The 21,764-nt window shown below is 43.0% G+C and overlaps 1 protein-coding gene across 1 annotated transcript in view; it reads right to left on the bottom strand.

Annotated features, from left to right (window-relative positions):
• Positions 1-461: 461 nt before the first annotated feature.
• NEGR1 (neuronal growth regulator 1) overlaps positions 462-21,764 on the bottom strand; it is a 960,162-nt gene continuing 938,859 nt past the window's right edge. The window contains exon 7 of the mRNA XM_001364379.4: positions 462-2,246. Within this exon, the coding sequence (XP_001364416.1) occupies positions 2,122-2,246 (125 nt within the window). The 3' untranslated portion in view covers positions 462-2,121. The remainder of the gene's footprint in view (positions 2,247-21,764) is intronic.

The raw sequence follows: 21,764 nt of genomic DNA, 5'->3' as shown, positions 1-21,764 counted from the left end.
GGAAGAGACAGAGAGAGGAAGAGGGGGAAGGGAGAGAGAGAGTCAGATACAGAGAAAGACAGAGGGGGGAACTAAGAGACAGAGGGGGAAGTGAGAGAGAGACACACAGAGATAGACAGACATGAGAGAAACAGAGAGACAGAGAGAAAAACAGAGTGGGGAGAGAGGGGAGGAGGAAGAGAGAGAGAGTGAGTATTTGCAATGGCATAGAACTGTCACAGATCAGATACGGGAGGAACTGTAGAGAGTATCTGACATGGAGGGTTTGGACTCATCCAAGGTAATACAAATTGGAAGCAGCAACCAGCAGACTGAGGGCTCAGGACTCTTTCTTTTCTAAGAGGCCAGACCTGGCATGTCCCTGTGAGGTTTCTCCTTTAGCTTTCATGTTGTGATTAGTCACCAGAATAAAAAGCGAATGAAGGCGAAATGGAAAAAGCAGCCACACATGGAAACTGGTATTCAAGGCCATAGTGTTACTTTAATAAACAGTAAAACCACAGGAATATTACTGGAGAGTAGCACGTTTTAGGGTAACAGCATTTGTCTTCACTACTGTGGTCCTTGGTTCTTTACAAGAGAAAGAGAAATTTAGTATCCACAATGACTTACAGAATTAACATTTCTTCATTTCCCATCACTAGTGGCTTATCTTCAACTTACATACATCCTGCAAGAAGAAATGAAGCGCGCTAATTGGGCCAGGCATGATTCATCTGCAGGCGAGCAAGCGAGGGAGTGGTTTCCCTCCAGAATGAGCTCTCTCGCAGCCTAGCCGGGGATGGACGGCATTCTATTCTGCCACCATTGCTGACTGTACACCAAGGCAGAGTTACTGGAATCACAAATCTTGGAGCACACTTTTAAAAAACATATATAGCCTAGAACATCACCTGAGAAGGGCTCTCAGATGGCACAGATTCAAACCCATTTGGCCAACAGAAGCACTGTCTACGGTATACTAACTTAACAGCTGCAATACAAACCCAAGTTCATGAGCGGATTCAGTTGGGAAGCAGTAGACAAAAGAACTGCCCTATTCTTTGAGGCAGCACAGAATGGATTTCAACTTGGAAGGGAGAGAGGTCAAAGGACCCCCACCCACCAAAAATCTCCTGAAAGATTTGTGCTGTTTTATTTTTCTAAACAAAAGCAAACAAAAAGGCAGGGGGATTGATATCTTCTTCCAGAGAGGATACAGAGCTTAACTGCATCAATAAAAAAAAAATTAAATACACCTGACCTATCCTGTCCTAGCAGAAAAAGAAGGGAAAATCACCCATTGGAGTAGAGTTTGGAACTTTTCCTTTATTCATCTAGTGATGGAGAAAGAGGTATTTTTTAAAAAAATACATATAAGCCAATACCACCTTCATTGGGGTAGGGGTTAGGGATGGTCAAAGTGACTATTTTTTTTCAATTTTAGCATTCACCCCAAAATTCCAAATTTGTTGGAGAGGAAGAGAAAAGTCTTTTTTTTATTGTTTGTGAAGGCACACCCATGCTGAACTTACAGGAAAAAAAAAGCAGGACTGCATAGCGCAGTTATATTACAAGGCTCATTCTTGAAACCTGAATATCATGCTAGCAGAAAAATCTAGATATGTGTTATATTTTGAAGAAATGGTCTGAAGGCAATCGTATTTGCTTTTGTTTTTCTAAAAAAAAGGAAAAATGCATCTGTGTAAATGGGAAGAAAATTTTTTTTTGAGACGGGGAACTAAATGGTTGTATTGCAGCCTCAAAGAATCCCATATTCACTGCAATATTCGTATTTTTTTATTTTTTTTTTGTAAACTACGGTCTGCAAGCTAGCAGACCATGACTGAATGCTTTTGAAAAGTTGTCGCTTACAAACATGAAATCACAATTAATATCCTCTAAAAGTAATTTCAGAGCTCGCACGTCTTAAAAAAAGGACAATGTGCACGGTAATGCAGCTAATCAAAAAAGGAGTCGAATTAAAGTATTTACATAATGAGCAATTCTACAGAAGGCGATCATTCCCCATGTAAGCACTGCTGATTACATCCCACGCTGCTTTTAACAAACTGTACCAGATTGGATCCAGTCATCGGCACTTTCAGAGAATCCTTAAAAGCCTTTTATGGGTCTTTACATTTATTGTAGAATGATGTCCTTCAGGTAGAGTATGCTGGTGAGAGAGGGCAGTGACAAGACGAGGGACCAGCAGGACAACAGGACTTCCGCACTTCCAGTGATTCCATACTGGGCTGTACTTGGAGCTGGGAAGAGATGGAAAAGAGGTGAGATATTAGCGTCGTTAAAGGGAGTCAGGCCATTTGTTCTCTATAATCGGCATGAAACCTGGCCTAAACATTGGCAAACCCATGAGTCTCTTCATTGGGAATTCCAAAATTTCCAGCTTAGCTATTCTTCTTGGGATCACCAACACCATGCCACCATGATAGGTGCCACCTGAACCCCAGCTTTTCATCTTCCTTTTATGCATTGTCTTCATATATTAAATCAGACACTTTTTAAGGATAGGGACTGTCATTCTTTTTTCTTATTTGTAGCCCCAGTTTAATACAGTGCCTGGCACACAACAGACACCTAACAAACATTCATTGACTCTTGACCATCCTGGCATTCTGGGAAAATCCCATGTTCTTGCAACTTCATCAGGGTGATAAGAGATTCCCCCTACCCCCAAATCCTAGATCTAAAAGGAACCCTGGAGACCATCTGTTCCAGCTTCTCATTTTATAGCTGGAGAAACTGAGGCCCATGGAGGTGAAAGGATTTGCCGAGGTCACACAACAATTCAGAGGCAAACTCCAAAGCTAGGATGCTTTACACTATCTGATTGGAAGTTCAGTTTTCTCACAAAGCTTTGGTCCGTAAGAGGACTATTTGGACCCAGAGTGAGCAAGACCTTAGAATCTACCTCAGTTTCCTCATGTATAAAGTGGGACTAATACAAGCAACTATAACATTATTGTTTGGAGCATCAGTTGAATCCTAAAATGAGTTCAAAATTGAGGAATTCCCCCTTTAGTTCAGTTTTAAATTACTAAGCTTAAAACAGCCCTAAGATTTTAGGTCATGCTCTGGGGAAAGAGCTGTGCAAGCCTCCAAGCGACATAGAATGCTCTGTATTATTCATTCATTTGCTTCCCTTCCTATTTTTCCAGTATTTGCCCATGGCAAGGGTAATACAGAATTCAAGAAAACACCATGAAGTTGGATTTTCACCAGAGCAGCTAGATTCTTCCAACTAAGAGATACATAGGAGAAAGCATCATCTTGGACCTGGATTAGGGGTCCTCAAGAGGAGAATTGGAGCTCCTCATAGTGGCTATTTTCTTCTTCCTAGAGTTTAGGATAGGCAGCAGAGCACACTGGGGACAGATGTGGCCTTGGAATAAGGAATTCCTGGGTTCATATTCTGACCCAAACACATACCAGTCTCACAAACCTACTCAAGTCATAACTCTCATGGACCAATGGCAGGTGCCATATTGTATTGATAGCAGGCTTTTTCTCTATTAAATGGAAGTACAGATCAGCTCTACCAAAACCCAAAACACACTTAAAAAAAAATAAAATGTGAGTACTCATTGGTTCTTGATCTTTCCTCACTATAAAAATGTTGCCTTTTGCCTTTTCTTAATGAAATTTGCACCTCAAGTCCCTCTACTTAATAAGAAAATGAATAATATCATAAAGAAGCCTCTTAATTCTCTCCCTTCAACCCAATCTATAAATGAAAACCAGGTACACTCTGAGGTCCTCAGCCTATAAATTACCTGCAGGTTGTTTCTAATGGGACTTTCACAAATAGATATACTGCCTGGCAGTAGGAAAAATAAATTGGTTTGTTTATGTCTATTCAAAAATTAGGGAAGAGGAAAACTTCACTTGTTCCCCCAGTGGAGAATTCCATTGACAGTATATATGCAAACGGGGTATTGTAGTGCAATGTGATTTTACTTCTATGGATATTACTCTTTAGAACACACAAAACCAAATTAAATGGTTGGTGTCTTTATTTTCATCACAAATGAGAAAAAAATGATAAAAGAAATTCTGTTACTGGTCAAATAGCTTGTCAAGGCCTGGTTTAATATACATCAAGGTCCAGAGTTTGGAAATGCCCAAATAAACAAATAAATAAAACTAAACAACTTCAACAATTTACTTTTGGTTCAGAGATGCCTCCCTCTCTCCCTCCTTTTCCCCCTTTTTCCTTCCTTCCTTCCTTCCTTCCTTCCTTCCTTCCTTCCTTCCTTCCTTCCTTCCTTCCTTCCTTCCTTCCTTCCTTCCTTCCTTCCTTCCTTCCTTCCTTCCCTGTTTCTTCTTTCCTTCTCTCTTCTCTTTCTTTGTTTCTTTCTCTCTTTCTCCTTCCCTTCCTTCCTCTTACTCTTTCTCCTTCCTTCCTTCCTTCCTTCCTTCCTTCCTTCCTTCCTTCCTTCCTTCCTTCCTTCCTTCCTTCCTTCCTTCCTTCCTTCCTTCCTTCCTTCCTTCCTTCCTTCCTTCCTTCCTTCCTTCCTTCCTTTCTTCCTTCCTTCCTTCCTTCCTTCCATTTCTTTGCCTTAGCACTTCACTGACCTTATAAGGGCAGCTAGGTGGAGCAGTGGATTGAAAGTCAGGCCCAAATATGGGAGTTGCTGGGTTCAAATTTGACCTCAGACACTTCTTAGCTGTTTGATTCAAGGCAAGTGATTTTCCCACCATTGTCTAAGCCTTACTACTCTCCTGCCTTGGAACCAATACACACTATTGGTTCTAAGATGGAAGGTAAGAGGTCTTTTGTTTGTTTGTTTTTTAAGGTGACCTATTTTCTCAGAATCTGATTTGGCTCAAACCTATAATGTTCATTCTCTCTCTCTCTCTGTGTGTCTCTCTGTCTCTGTCTCTGTCTGTCTCTCTGTTTGTCTCTCTGTCTCTTTCTCTCTCTCAACACACACACACACCCACACACACACTTTAGTTGATTGATGCTTTTAGTGGGAAAATTCCCTCCACCAGTCCAAATCATTTATTTTTAAGACTGTCTTCTCATCTACTCTAGGCTGGAATACAATATCTATTCATGAGCCTGACTTTACAGAAGGTTTTTCAGGTTCCACTTCTAACATGGGTCAGTTCATCCCACCCTAGGCAACCTGGTGGCCCCCGTTTCCCAGTGGCTCACAGCACCAATGCTAGACTGTCAGACATCCACCCTGCCCAGTCCACTGCCTCTCAGAACTCCTTAGCCCCAGGGCTCTCTGCCAGTCTCAGTGTCTCTGGTTGAAAAGTTTACAGTTACTCCACCATTCTGAAACTAAGAGTTTTAGCCTTTCCTGGGGAAGCAATGAAGAAGGGGATCTGGGACCTGGAGCAGAGGGTACAACTACAGTGGAAATCAGGCAGTGGAGACTTTTGTCCAGGCTTCAAGACCCAATCTGGACATTAACAGCATGCTGACATCTCATTGGAGGCTGATTATTCTTCCCAATAATTTGCAGCTGCTACATGTGAGTTCTGTCTTGGCAGGTTTCCCTCTTGCTACAATTTTTATTTTTAGGCAAGTTCTGAAAGTGTGAAATATTGAATTTTGGTACAATACCAATTACTCTTCTCAGTAATTCCCCTCAATTGCTCATGAGTTAACTAAACTAGTTTTATTCATTTGGGGGAGTATTCCTAGAACACTGATCTGCAATCTTAAGTTACTTTAGTTATCGCCATCAGTTCAATTTCTCTAGGAAAACAACGACAAAGTTAGCAGCACCAAGGAGAGAGACAGCAGCACCAAGGAAAGAGACAGCAGCACCAAGGAGAGAGACAGCAGCTGGGACTGTGATGGTAGGAGGGAATTCTTATAGAGGAAATTCCTGTCTTCTTAGCTGCCTAAAGCAGAGGCATCAAAACCCTGCTCACATGCAGGCTCCTTGCAGCCTGAGCCCAATTGAAATGTGATTGGAAAATATTTAAGGAGATAAATAAAAATACAATAAGCCATCAAGAAGACCAAGTCACTATGGGACCTCTGGGGAACCTTTCAGAAAGATGGGTGGCTGTTTCTATTGGAGTTGGATCTCACTGGTCCCAAGCCTTCTGATATTCCCAGAGTCAAAGAGTCTGCACTTGTTAGAAATAGGATTTGAACACAAATTTACCTGATTCTGAAGGCAGCCCTTTATCTCCCACAACACACACTCCCTCTCACTACCAGCAAAAGGTTATATTTTATTGGAAAATGAATAATTCAGAACAAAATTATGATACTTTAGTAATTTCAGTTTATATGCTATTATATACACATATAATATATAATATATGGGAGATCTTTTGTTTAAAGGGACATGATGTCCAAACGATGAGATCATATTAGTAGGAAAGGCATTGTTCTGTAGTGCAAGCCCAGCAGAGATCAGACATGAGGTTTCATTGACATTGGGAACTCTTGGATGAGTAAACTCCCTTCACTAATGCAAGTTGGTGCCTTTTCTGGAATTCAGAGCCTTAGAGACTTGGCTGGAGTTTTGAAAGTTTGTGTGACTTACTTAGGGTCAGAAATCAGTCTGTGGTACCATCCTGATTAGTAAGGAATGGTGGGAAAAGGTGTCCTGGTGGCTTAATTGCTTTTTCAGCTCTATTCCCCTTGGGTGAAGGAAATGTTTCTCACCAGTCCCCCCCTTAAATGGTGTGTTTGAATCAGTGCTACTCATGTGCCCTGAGGCAGCTTAGTAGATAGTGTTGAATCTGGAGTTAGGAAAATCTGAGTTCAAATCAGACTTTTAATCACTTAACTATTCTGAGACCTTGGACAAGTCACTTCTGTTTCAGTTTTCTCATCTGTAAAATAGTGCTAGTAGTAGCAACTACTCTCCAGACTGGGGGGACAAGAGCCTTCAATCACTTTATTGTCACTGACAGGTGAACACATCATCCTCATGTGGACAATGGATGTGAACAGGCTCAAAAGTGTATTTATATGTGTGTATATACATATATGCACACATATGCTACGTGGCATTGACTCACATCTCCAAGACCTGAAAGAAGTTAAACTGGACTTTAAGACACTTAGTTGGAGGCACAAAGAATTCTAACCAAAGAAAAAACTGAACCCACAAGTGTGATACTGCTCCAGAGGTTACAGAGACCCAAGGTCATTAGCTGTGGTGTTGCTAGGTCTGCTAGTGCAGGAAAAGGGGAGCGTGCTCCAGCCACTGACAATAGTGACAATTGTGGGCACTCCCTTCAGGAGCTGATGTAGAGTCACACATGAATGAAACGTGCTAGAGGATGGCAGGGCATTTTAACTGGGATGAATCTACATTATCCTGTCTTGCAGGTTTGATTTTAGTTTCTAGATTTGCTACTTTTCCAAAATTGAATTTTCTCAAGGACATTCCATTTCTGGAGTTGTGTAAAACATTCTTTTTTCTTTTTTTTTTGTCCATTGGTCACTCAGAATAAATTGAGTTTGGTAGTCAAGTAGATAACTTGATTTCTTCTAGTTTTCTTTCCTTCTTGTGATGTTCCATTTAATTCCCACATTTTGAATACCTTTACAAATATCTATGTACAATTTTAGGTTCTAAGAGTTCCCCTGACCCTATGGTTCTAAAGATGCAGATTTAATTCTAAAAATTCATCCCCATCCAAATTCTTATATTTAATATGAATTATTTTCAATAAAGTACTTGAATATTTATCTTTATTGTTTGGGCACATAAGCCTAAAATGAATCATAACTTTTATAGCTTTAAATTCCCATTAAAATTTTTATAACTTTTTATTGTTTAATGTAATTTATTGATGATATGATTTTGATATGATATAATGATAACATGATATTGAGGAGTTTGACTCAAAAGTATAGGTTAGTTAATGTCACCCATGCAGTTAGATGACTCAGTGAATAGAATATTGGGCCTGGAGTCAGGTAGACCTGGGTTCAAATCTATAATTGAGACCTATGATTTAACATTGAGCAAGTAATTTAACTTGTATTAATCCACTGGAGAAGGAAATGGCAAACCATCCCAATGTCTTTGCCAAGAAAACCCCATAATGGGGTCATGAAGAGATGGACATGACTGATTGACTGAAACATAATATCATCAGAAAGTTATATTTATGAAGAACTTAATATTTAAGCATTATTAAGCAATTTCCTCCCTCTTTCCTTCCTTCTTTCCTTTTTCTTCCTTCCTTTCTTCCTTCCTTCCCTCCCCCTTCCTCCTTCTCATCTATCTCTCTTTGTCTCTGTCTCTCCTCCCTTCCCTCACATATAGACATACTCAAAATATTGTACATTTTAACAGGTAAGCCTATCTTTTATTCATGTTTATATTTTTCAGTGGCACCCAACATAGTTCCTCATACCTTACACACAGTACCTACTAGAAAGGAAGGATTCCCTCATGGACAGACATGATTGATTTGGAGACAGGAATGATTTGTGTTTTAATTTCACTTCTCAGATTTGCTATTGGTGTGAATCTGGTCAAGTCCCCTAACTTCCCTATGCCTTAGTTTCTTCATTTGTAAAATCGGGGGGGTTGACTCAATGCTTTCAAAAGTCCCTGATGTCATTATTATGATAATGTAAATTGAAACAATATACTAAAAAGCTGACAGAGTAATAGCAATATTCATCTGTGGTCCCAGATAACAGATGATGACATACTTCCTCCTTTTCATGAGGAAACAGAAGACCAAAGGTGCAATAGGGCATAATGAAATAGGCACAATCATTTCAGTTCAGCCAGTTCAAATGATTCGTTTCAACCAGCATTCATTCAGGACCTCCTAGGTGCCAGGCTCTGTGCTAGGTACTGAGAATACAAAGACAAAATGAAACAGGCTCTGCCTCTGAGGAGGTTCCATTTTAGTGGATTTACTTGACTGTTTGTCTTTGTCACAAGGGGCTGTTCCATTAGACACGAGGACTGAGAGGTGGGGAGTGCTTTTTGGGAAATGACAAGTGGCATAAAATTCAAAGGATTTGATGACTTGTTTTTGGGGAAAGATTTTGTTCAGGAACCAATCTGACTTCCTTTGAACCAGTCAATTGTTGTCTTATTGGGAGTTTTCATGAATGTCTCTGCTTCAGCCCTTGGATAAGCTGCCAAATGACTGCTGAATGAGGTCATTAATTCTTTAGGGTCCTATAATTTTAACACACATCAATTCCCACATACAGTGCCCTAAAGCTTGGTTGAGGGAATGCCAGTAGGGAAATGGGCCTTGGAATTGGAATCAGCTGGTGAGTGGGCTGAATGTGAGGGAAAAACAAATGCAGGCCCAAACAGTCTATTATAAACAGAAGAATACTGTTGTATTATACACTAGTCAGGACAAATTTGGAAGGAGGTGGATTCACAAATGACTTATGAGAGTGGTGGCACAGGGTATGGAAATCTTAGGGAAAGTGCTGGAGTCAACTGTTTCAAACCCACAAGATCTCAAGAAGGATGCCACAAAGGCCACCTGGGGATGTGGGAGCTGATTTTTGTGTTCACATTTTGTAAAAGCTGGCATGCACATTTTCCCAACAGATTGTAAATGATGAAATATATGGCCTTTTGTTTAATTTGGATGCTTGTTTTTTTATGATGGCTACTTTGATAGATTTTTTTTTAAAGTAAAAATGATCTTTGTAAGAATATATTGCCTATAAACTCTCTGGGGTCAGGGATACCTTACCATTTGGTCCATGCATCTCCAGTGACTAAGATAGTTGCTTAAGAAACGCATGTTCAATTGGATTGGGATACAGACTGCTCTAATACTTGGACATCCGAGAATCTATCTATCTCTGCATTATAAATGCTTTCCTACGTGGTCCTCTCCATTTTCCTTTCATAATTAGCTTTTAATATCAGAGGCTCACAGCCTTAGAGATGGAAAGAGCTACAGTGGTCATCTAGTCCTACATCCTCATTTTAGTGATGAAGAAAGAGCCTCCTAGGGAGGTTCAGTAACTTCTGGAGGGCCCCAGCAGGTCTGTGAGCCTCAGGAGACATGTAAATCTGGCCCCTGTGACTCTGAATCCAGAGACGGCCTCTGTGTATTCCATTATTAGCTGCATGTAGAAATCAGGTCTAGGGCTTCTTCTGAAAGACAATGTGTCCTCAAGCCAAGAGGACTGGTCTTGGAGACAGGAAGATCTGGTTGAGTCCTCATTTTGACATTTCCTGGGAATCTTACTCTGGGGAAATTATCGAACTCATCAATGACCTAAGCGATCTATAAGACTAAGTTGTAGACGAGTTCCCAATCCACACCAGTGGAGGGAGCTTCCATTCATGATAAAGTAACAGACTTGGACTTAATACTGTCTCCTACAGTCAATCATTCCATTGAAACAGAGCCTTTAGTGTAGCTCTGCCCTTATCCCTCTTATCCTACCAGCCTTTGGTCTAGCACTCGTCATAGTGCTGTTAGGAGATGGGTCTCGCAGGGATGTGTAAGCCATTAGATTAACTCCCAACCTGGCCTTCTCCATCATCTATTGCCCTTTCCTTGGCCAACATGAATGCTGTGATTCACGCCATACAACTATGTCCTGGAGGAACTTCTTTCCCTTGAGTTTGCTCTCCTCTGGTTTCCAAAACAGTCCTACCTACCCTTGCTTCACTCGACTCCCTCCTGGCTAGTCCCTCTCTGCTCCTGTCAGCTCCTCTAGTCTTTAGCATTTCCTACCCTCCTGGAGTTCTGGAACCATAAATAAATCAATTCTGCCGGTTCCTGGATAGGTGGTGTCCCTGCAATCAGGAGCTGTTCTAGATCCAAGAGTTCCTGCCAGACCCACACCCAGCCCTATGCAGATTCTCTCCCCAATCAGAATGTAAGCTCCTTGAGGGCAAGGGAGTTTGTATTATGAGTGTCTCTTCCTCTTGGCTCCTAATGAGTGATTGATAAATGCTTTTTCATTCCCTCGTTCATTATATTTAATGCCTGGGCACTGTCTCATTTTTGCCTTTGCATCCTTAGAACTGAACCCAGGGTCTGCAATCAAGTTAGTCTCCATTCCATGCTTGTTGGTTGATTCATCACGGAAGTCCCTAGTATATATATTTCAAGGAGGGACAACAGGGGCCTCTGGGAGTACTGAAAACCCAGCTGTGCCTCAGAATACTTCTTTAAGAAGAGCACAAAGCCTCCAGGCATGACAGCCTTCAGAAACATTTCTCTCTGGGGAGGACCAAGGCAGGAAGTCCTTTGGCAGTTCAGATGTTGGCCACCTCCCGGCCCCTGACGTCTATCTCCAGACTTCCTTGGCCTGGTAACTGCTGGTGCCCTCAGCCTGAGGTGATGCCTCCCAGGCACACCATGCACACATCCAGCTTCTGTGCTGTAGATACAACACATCATACATCCAGCTTTTAGTGTGGAGTTTCCCCAGTAGAATGTGAGCTCTCTGAGGGCAAAGCTGTGTGCCTCCCCAGATCCCTTTGAGGAACAAAGGAGATTGCATCATTGTACACCTTGCGCCAAGGATCATTTCACATTTAAATAGTATTCGAATGCCAGCAAAGCTCCTTCTGCAGAGCCTTTCTGAGGGTGGGGGGGGTAGGGGTGGTTCTGTGGGAGAATCCCAGAGAAGTATGTCCCTCCTCTCAAAGTTGGGGGTTGTTTGGGGAGCGCTGCAGCCAGGCAAGGCTTGTCTGGTTAAATAAATACTGCAGAGGCATCATAATGCATACAAAGAATCATCATTTGTTATTTCAGTTCTCTCACAATGTGTCAGGGCTTCTAAGGCTTCCACTCCATCTCAACTCATGGCATTTCGCTTCATTAAATGTCTGCTGTATGTCCACATAATCCCATAATAGACATCGATCTCTGGGTGGGCTGAGGTCATTTCTGCTCAGTGAATAACCCGGCGGACCCTCCTCCTCCTCTCCCCATGCATGACCCTCGTTCGGCTTTCCTCCCTCTTTCTCTTTCCCTTCTCGGATGCTGCTATTAAAACACACTGAGGAGGGAAATTGTATTTACAACATCAGGGCTTTTGTGTATCTCCAGGTGCCAGGCTGGGCATTCTACAGCACTGCTAGAACCAAAGATTTAGGACAGATGGAGGTACCACTGTGCCACTGAATCGGGTTCACCATTTATCCTTAAGACACGAGAGTTGTACAAATCATGGAGCCATCAAAGTGTCTGACCAATGCACTGGGAGCCTGGAGAGACTCACTGCTCTTCCCTCCTATCCTCTTCCTTCTCCTGGTCTTCCTCCAACATTTAAGGGTTTAATATTTCCTGAGCACTGGAGATACAATCTGAAAGACCTGAGTGGAATCCGGTTGAGCTGAATGATTCTGGGCAAGTCAATTAACCTCCATTGGCTTCAGTTTCCTCAACTGCAAAATGGGGATAATAATAGTGCCTACCTTTCAGGGGTGTTATGAAGCTTACATGAAATAATATTTGTAAAACATGTAGCACAGTGCTTGGGGCATAGCAAATGCTTAATAAATTAACCTCCATCTGCCTCAGTTTCTTTAGCTGCAAGAAGGGGATGTTATAGCCCACTTTTCAGGATTGCTATGAGGATTACATGAGATGATATTAGTAAACCATTTAGCATATCACAGTACCTGGGGCATAGAAGATGCTAATAAATGTTTATTTCCTTCTTGGTTTCTCTTCTATTCAGATGTGATAGTCATTCTGGGCTGGATCAGGTATCACTTACAATGATATAAGTAGCAGACTTTGCAAGAGTTGACTACTTTTCACCTGCTCATCTAAGTCATTCATTAACTCAACTCCTTTATTGGTGTGCCTTGGATGTAGAAAATGTCTCACTTCCAGGTACCACAATATACAGGACTCTCAAAATCATACATGAAAAGATTGTAGCTGACACTTATGTAGGGTTTTTAGGTTTTGACAAAAGCTTTCTATGCTACATGATTTGATCTTGACAGTGCTATAAGATGCTTTTCTTTTTGCCTTTTTGGTAAGAGGAAGACTTGAGTTTCAGAGAAGTTAAGTGGCTTCCCCAAAGTCACCAGGGAAGAAAGTGTCTGAAGTAAGGCTCTAACCACTGTACTAGGTACACAAAACAGTTCATATTAGTATTTAAACCAAAATAATTAAGTGATTACATTAACCTACTGAGAGTCAGAAGGGTACAGTAGAGAGGGGATGTCCTTAGACTTAGGAAGACCTTGGTTTGAATCCAACCCCAGACACTTTATTCTTTGTGTGACTTTGGGTAAGTAACAAGTCCGCAGAACCTCAGTTTCTTCACCTGAAAAATGAGGATATTGTATGTGATGACCCCCAATGTGCTTTTTAGCTCCATAACTATGAATATATTAATTTTGGACACTAACAAAATACTGGATCTGAATTTTATAGTTTGAGAATTATAACTGGAAATTTGACTGGACATCTAACAGGTTTAGATTTAATTCAATTCAAATAACATTTACTAAGGATTCTCTAATCATAAGATATTTTCATTTATAATGGGGTACAAATATAATAATAATAGCAAAAAACAATTATCTGTATTGCTTCAAGATTTTCATAGCACTTTCTTCCCAACAGGACTCTGAAGTAGGTGACGAACATATTATTATTCCTGTTTTATAGAGGAGCAAATTGAGCCTAAGAGAGGTTAACTTTCTGGCTCAAATTTATACCATTAGGCAGTGGAACATGAATCCAGGTCTGCTGACTCCAAAGTCAAGCCTCTTCTACCATACCATGTTGTCCTATCATGAAAATTATTTCTTTAAATAATATTAATAATAATAATACTAGCACCTGCCTCTCCAGGTTGTCATGAGATCAAAGAAATGATATTTGTAAAGTACTTTGCAAACAGAGCACTCTATAAGGGTTAGTTCTCCTCCTCCACCTCCTCCCGACCCTCTCCTGTTCCACCTCTTCATCACCATCATTATCATCACACAGTAATAGCATTCCAGGTAGGGAAGGACCTGGGTAGCCATCTAGTCCACTGCATATTTCTATAACATCCCCTCTACAGCATGCCCACTAGATAGTTGTCTAGTCTTTGCTTCAAGGACCAGCCGTGGCCAACCTTCCACTTTGGGACACCCTTCACTGTTAGAAATTGCTTACCCTGGGATCTAAGTATGTCCCTTTACAACTTCCACTCATTGTTCCTAAGACAGCCTGCTGGAGCCAAGCAAGGGATGCTCCAAGGAATGGAACACATGCTCCTATCTTCAGGAACTTCACTGTCTGGACACTGAAGGTCACATCTTCATATCTTTTGACATTATCACAATGAACCCTTAAGAACAATAAGAGTTAAGAATTCCCTGGAAGCCAACAGGGGATTCTTCTGCCAAGCCAAAGGTGGACCTTCAAAGAATCAGGATATGTATTATAGAGCTCCTCCAAGGAAAGTGCTGCTTGCCTTTGGTATTTTTCTTTTCAGTGTCTGGCCTATAAAAGGTACTGAGTAAAACTAAACACTTACTTGATGCCCCTCTCCCCAACCCATCTTATGCATTCATTCTTGTTCTTAAGCCATCTTTTCTTTCCACCATGAGCTAAGCAGGAGCAGGCTTCTGGGGGAGTTTTCTGAGTGACCTACCTTGAGAACATTCTGTTTCCTCTGCTGGTTAGTTTGGGGAAAAGAAGTCATTCTAGGAAATCAGGAGGGGCCAAGGGAAGCCTGAATGAGGTTGGCACTAAGTCTACGGCTCAGCCCTCACTCAAAGGATGATCCCTAATTTCCCTCCCGATCACCAACGTGGAGAAGGTGCTAAAAGCTGGTAGAAACAACTGTCCTTCCTTCACACCTCCTTAGCAAGAATAACTTAGTCAAATAAGAGGATTACTGATGGAGCTTCTGGACACACTTTCTAGGACAACTTTGCAGCACTGTCTTCCACTCTCCCCATGGCTCTTGTGGAACATGTTTCCAGGATTAGAGATCTAGAACTCGAAGGGAACTTAGACAGAGATGTCATCTGGCTCCATTTATTTGAAGCCTCAAGTCCAGGAAGCTTTAATAACTTACCCCAAGTCACACAGGTTCTAGGCAGCAAAAAAGGAATTTGCAATCAGTCTTTTGACCACAAATTCAGAATTCTTCCCACTTTAGCACAGGGCCTTCCATTTACCTTGAGAGCAACCAGAGAGAGCTCTAGGCTTTCTGTATTGGTGGGTCCTTAACTCTTGCAGTCTAGATTCTCTATCTCTCCCTTGCTACTCTGTGTTCCTCCTGGCAGCAGCAAGAGAATGCCCTGTGACTTCTCCCCACCACAGGATTGCCTATCTTGGGGCCCACGATATTTATCTCAGGCCTCTCTGTGCCCTCCTTAGCACCCCAAATGCTTCTCCTGGGTGGATGTTGTTGTACTTTCCCAAGACGCCAGAATTCCTAGATACCAGTCTGTGCAATAGCAACTCGGCCAATCCAACCCTTGTTTTCAATATTACAACTCGGCCAATGGTTCACTAGAGAACTCAACGATACTTGCTTGAAGACAGACTGACTGTACATGCACCCACTGCGGCTCATGTGCAGTTGGTGATCAACAAACATTTCTTGCAATCAAAGTATTCCTGAGGTAGAAGGGATCTCAGCAGCCACCCAGCCCAAGCATGACTCCCCTTCTGCCCCCCAAAATAATTCCTGCTATAACAGGCTCATCGCGGTCTTATGGAGCCTCTGCTGAAGACGTTCAGGGGAGGAGGGTTTGTTCCCAACCAGCTTATGAGCTCTCCTTGTCCAGCAGGGCTTCCTGGCAGCCCAGCTAAGTAGATATCTTCGCACCTCCTGCCCATTTGCAGAAGGGATGAATCCTATGTGAAGCGTCAGTAAAATAAACAAAATGACTCTGTGGGGAGAGATTGGCGCACAGCTTGACCTCCACCATGCAGGACCCTGGAGAGTTCACTGAGCACTCCCACCTCGGCGAGCTCTCCATTAACTTTGGTTGTTGTAAGCAGCACATGCTCTCCGCAATCATAATTTGAAAAAGAAGATCATAAAAAGCCTAATTAGAGCTCGTGCCTTTTCTTATCGATTTCTGGGCTTGGAATATCACCTGCTGAGTTACACGATCATCATTTTCATTTCTGCTCTCCCAGCAACCCTGCCTAATGAAAGTTGGGCATTCTGTTGTATTTTTACATATTTAAAGGCATTCATGACTTCTGATTTTTTTATTGTAATCTCAGCTGCAGAATGCGCCTTCCAAATCACCTTGGAATGCCTAGCTGTCGCGGACCCAGGCCAACTTCCATTCCTGCCTGGGGTGCTCAGATTTAGGAAAGGGGAAACGAGGAAGGAGACTTCTCTTGAAGCAAGACTGGCTCCGTTTTAGGCCTCGATATAAAAGCATATACTTGGCTGCCATGCTAGTTGGGGCAACCCATGGAAAGATTTCCATTTGTACAAGTACTGTACCATAGCCAAACAAATGAGGATTCCCCATGGAAGTTCATAAAAGGCTCTGATTTGAAGAAAACAATGTACTCATTATTTGGGAATCTATAACATTACAACACCTCCTGGGCCATTTCCAGCACAATTAAAAATACATTCATTGGGGCAGCTGGGTTTCTCAGTGGTTAGAGATCCAGCCTGGGCTCAAAGGCAACCTCAGATACTTCATACAGCTATGTGACCTTGGTCAAGTCACTTAAGCACCAACGCTTAACCCTTCCCTATCTTCTGCCTTGGAACCAAAACAGTATTAAATCTAAGACAGAAGATAAGTTAAAAAAAACACATTTATTTCAAGGTCCATATTAGAAAAACAAAGCAGATGGCAAACACCCATGTCTATCTGCATGGGCAGAGTCCAAGCCCATGACAAGTGCTACAGTAAATAATGAAGGGTTGCCATAATCAAAAAGGAAGAAGAGTTTGGGGTGGATTGAATATTGGAAGGAGCACACACAACGCTGGTGATGATTCCTACTGCAAGTACCCATCTTGTTATCCAATTTATAATCAAATCAAAATTATACTCCAAGTATGCAGAGTGCATTGTTTAAGGAGACTGCATATGAGGTTGTGAACAACAACAACAACAACAACAAATATATATGTATGTGCTTTTTTTTTTGCCTTTGTTTTCCCAGCACCCAGCATGACATGGGGTTGGCATTTAATAAGTATATAGGACGGGTCAGGAATGATGAATGATCCCAATTTCCAGTGCTATATTTATTGGGTCTTTTCCAATTGCGAGAGTTTGGAAAATTGTGTATGATAAACAAGTTTGCTCATGGCTTACATACCTCACCTGAGCCTCCTTAATGCATCGTCCCTTGAATTCTCAAGCAATGAGAGACCATCTACACTGGTCGGAAGCGCTAGATAGGACCAGACTCAAGAAGACGTCCAGGGCAGAAATCGTAGGACTACTGAAAATGTTTCCCATTTCCTCCAGCCATCCCAGCTGCAGATGATGGCGAAGGGAAGAGCCTACGCTCCTTCGATTCTTGCGACAGGCTGTTCTGCAGGGTTTGCGTCTGGTTTTAGCCTTTTGCACCCATAATGGGTTCAGCAAACACCCGGCGACACACAAACTCTGCCAGTGAAACGCACCTGGCTGGCTTGTCGGGGATCTCACTCACCTGCAGACAAGCTGCTTCTCTAACTGAAAAGATAACCTAGAGGGAGAGCAGGGGGGCGGCTAAGGGTCACCTCTGTCTCCTTGCCGCCTCCCAGAGACCGGAAGGAAGCATCAGGAAGAAATGGAGATTTCTTTTTCAGAGATCGCTGGAAAAAGGCGATTCCCTCCTCCCCAAGGAAGGAGTCTCCAAAGCGTCCTCCGCAGCGGAGAGCAGCCCTGGAGAAGCAGAAAGGGAACGTCGGGAAAGGCCAGGCACCGACAGAAGCCTGCAACAGGGAGCCCAGGAAGGTTAACTCCCGAGCGAGCTGCCGTTCTGTGGATCTTTGAATCTCCCAGTCCTTGTTCCAGGCTTTTAAAGACCACACTTACATACGTGTCTTCTAAGACATATTGTCCGTTTCAGACGGAGTTTAATTATACTTGCAGTTGACAAGGAAAGATCAGCATCAGGTTCTAATGCCGGAACTTCTGCACAGGGTGATTTTTCCTGCTCTACCTGAAAAGGCTCCTGCAGTGCGGTTGGAATAATAGCAACCATATTGGCATTTCCATTTTTGTGCATCTTTTCTTTGCCTTTTCTTGGCTGTTGTGTACAAGGAAGATCCTAGCGCTGGAGGGGCCCTCTGGGGTTAGGGTTTTCCTTTTTACTTTACAGACAAGGAAATGGAGGTCCACAGAACCTCAGTGACTTTCCCAAGGTCTCATGGGTAGAAGAAGTCCTGTGATTTTATTGGTGAGGAAACTCCCTGGATCAATGCAGGTTGTTGTCCCTTCTGAAAATTAGAATTTGAGAGATTGGTCTGAGAGTACTAAGAAGTGAGGTGGCATGCCCATGGTTGTACAGCCAGTATAGGTTCAAGGTTGAATTAGAACCCACGTCTTCCAGGCTACTAGGAAACTTTGGACTATATAATTCTGCTTTTTTTAAAGACCACCCCCCCCCAACGAAGAAAATCTTATCATTGTCATCATTTTCTCCCTCTCCCTCTCTCTCTCTCTCTCTCTCTCTCTCTCTCTCTCTCTCTCTCTCTCTCTCTCTCTCTGTCTCTGTCTCTCTCTGTCTCTGTCTCTCTGTCTCTCTCTCTGTCTCTGTGTGTCTCTCTCTCTGTCTCTCTCTCTGTCTCTGTGTCTCTGTGTCTCTCTCTCTGTCTCTCTCTCTGTCTCTCTCTCTGTCTCTCCCTCTCTCCCCCTCTATTTTCCTCTCTCTCTCTCTGTCTGTCTCTCTCTGTCTCTGTCTCTCTCTCTGTCTCTCTCTCTGTCTCTCTCTCTGTCTCTGTCTCTCTCTCTCTGTCTCTCTCTGTCTCTGTGTCTCTTTGTCTCTGTCTCTCTCTGTCTCTCTCTGTCTCTCTCTGTCTCTCTCTCTGTCTCTGTGTCTCTGTCTCTGTGTCTCTGTCTCTGTGTCTCTCTCTCTCTCTCTCTCTCTCTCTCTCTCTCTCTCTCTCTCTCTCTCTCTCTCTCTCTCTCTCTCTCTCTCTCTCTCTCTCTCTCTCTCTCTCTCTCTCTCTCTCTCTCTCTCTCTCTCTTTTGGCTGAGAGACCTTGAAGGTTTTGTAGTCAGTCTCTTTGCACTAACACTGACTCCTCCTTTTCTGTGCTAAGAAAAACCCATCTGTTTGGGGGGACAACCGGGTGGGCAAGTTGGTTTTGTCCTGCGATTTCAAGAGGGGTAAAAACTTGCTTTCATGATGAATACCGGAAGGAAGGCAGCTCGCTCCTTTTGAGGGACTTATGGGAGGTGTTAAGTAACCACGCACTGATTGATGAACAATCGTCGCTACTTAAATCACTTAAAGTCTCGGGGATTCCAGGAGAGCGGAGGAGAGCCCAGGTCTGCTGCCCGCGAGGGAGGTGCTCTCTCCAGTGCCCAAGCCCCAAGCGGGCTCCCCAAAAGGGCGAGTTAGCAGAAGCTGAATGGGCTGCCCTAACAAGCTGCTGTTCCCACTTTCCTGCAGCTCTTCAGACTGTAGGTCCTTGGGGCGCCACCTCTCCGCGCTTCCTCTAATTAACCCCTACGTGATTTTGTGATTGTTGCTCAGTCATTTGAGGCGCGCCAGACTCTTCCCGCCCCATTTGGACTTTTCTTGGCAAAGAGCCTGCAGAAGTTGGCTCCACGGGCTCCAGAGGGCCTGGTTCAGCCACCTTCGTGGCTCCGGGAGCCAAGTCTTCTCAGCCGCCCCTGCTTGGAGGAGACACCCCCAACACTCTCTGGGTTGAGGTGGGTCATTTACCCTCAAAGGCCTTATTCCATAGACATACCTCAAACACCCTCACCTTCCCACTTAGCATCAATTCTGTGTATTGGTTCCAAGGCTAGGCAATGGGGGTGAAGGGACTTGCCTAGAGTTCCACAGCTAGGAAGTATCTGAGGCAAGATTTGAACCCAGGACCCCCATCTCTCGACCTGACTCTTCATCCCCTGAGCTGCCCAGCTGCCCCCAAATACATATTTACTAGGCACACATTTAGCAAAGCCAGTGGTCACCTTGGACAGGAAGGTACCGGCAGCTGGGTTTGGCTTCTTGATCTAACTATTTAATTCAGTTATTAAACACTTGCTGCATGCCAGGGTTGGTGAACAAATATTGGAAAGTGATGAGCACAATGCCTAGCACACAGGAGGAGTTTAATAAATGCTTGTTTCCAAGAATAAGCATCGTTAAGCACTTCTCATGGACTAGACCCTCTGCCAAATGTGGCAAATATAAAGGAAAGGGAAAACACTTCCTGTCCTACGTGAGAGAGGCAAGATAGAGCCTCCCCCGGATGGAAGGCAGGACTCGGAAGCTGGGGAGCAGGGAAAGAGCAAGGCCACCCTGACTTGCAGGGCACGGGACGCCAGGGCTTCTAAGCGGCAGAAGGGAGGAGACAGAGAATTTTAAAGGTGAGCCACAACCCGTTCAAAAGCATGGAGACAGATGAGGAGGAGAAAACAGCAAGGAGGCCACGGTGGGGGGCTGGATTGTGGAGGAGGAGGGTCCAAGCAATAGTACAAAGACTGAAAACTCAGGAAAGGAGCAGACTGGAAAGGGGTGACTTCTCGCTCCAAAGTTACATTATACTATTATTTTCTGGCAGGGGATGAATCAGTAATCATTCATGTGTAGCCCATCAGACTTTTGTGTAGATGACACAGTGGATAGAGTGCCAGGCCTGGAGTCAGGAAGCCTCCTCTTCCCGGGTTTGAATCTAGTCTCGTTTATTTACTGACTGTGGGACCCTGGGCAAGTCACTCCACTCTGGTTGCCTACGTTTCCTCATCTGTAAAATGAGCTGGGGAAAAAGGGAAAATGGTTCCTGTATCTTTGTCAAGAAAACCCCAAAATGGTGTCACAGAGTCAGCCACGACTGGAACAATGCATGAATGACCAAGTTGGGCTTGCAGGATGCCTGCTTCATAACCACAGGACTGGTCATGGTAGGAGCTAAGGTCAGGAGTGAGTAGCTTGAGGTCCATGGATCTCGGAAAAGAACCCCACGTGTCTATTAAAAAAAAAGCAAGGCTGCAAAACTGGAAGGAAATCTGAACGTCCTTAATTCTGAGGTCCTGGCTATGGAGGCAATTATATACTCCACATTGAAAAATGGTAACTTCTATTTATTTCACTGCTAGGTATCGTTTATATGGTACCTTTTCCAGTTGGCTAGAGAGAGCTTGGGGAAATCTAGGCCAAGATACTTCAATTTACAATTTTAATTCCTGAATGGAGATTTTCAATGGTAAAAATAATGACTATCTCAGAATATCATGATAATTAACAACTTTACGGGCACCCCAAAATTGCCAAGAAGTTGCTTTTAATTTTTTCATGCCATTTGATTCCCAAATTACAATATTTTAGCTCTGCTTGTGGACTGATCAATTTGCAAAGTTCTCTCTTTTTAGCAATTGTGAATACCCAATGGAAAGTGAAGGAGGTGTTCAATGGGGTTGATGAATTGGTTGGTTTTGCTCAGTTGTTGTTTTTTTGTCTCTCGTGACTTAATGGAATGTTCACTTTAGAAGGGAAAGGAGGCATTTATGGGAAAGATAAAGAAGAAAAAGTAAATATATTTAAAAGACAATAAAAAGTTTCAAAAGCGTGAATGATTCATGGAGAACAACTCTGAGTTCGGGGCAGGGGAAGGATGACTAACTAGGAGTTTCTTTGAAAAAGATCTGGGGATTCTAGTGCACTTTGAGCATGTCATAGCAGGCAAAGAAGCTCGTGTT

Source organism: Monodelphis domestica, chromosome 2 (genome assembly GCF_027887165.1).
Source record: "Monodelphis domestica isolate mMonDom1 chromosome 2, mMonDom1.pri, whole genome shotgun sequence".
Classification (NCBI taxonomy): Eukaryota; Metazoa; Chordata; class Mammalia; order Didelphimorphia; family Didelphidae; genus Monodelphis; species Monodelphis domestica.
This window is presented reverse-complemented; position numbering and strand designations above follow the sequence as displayed.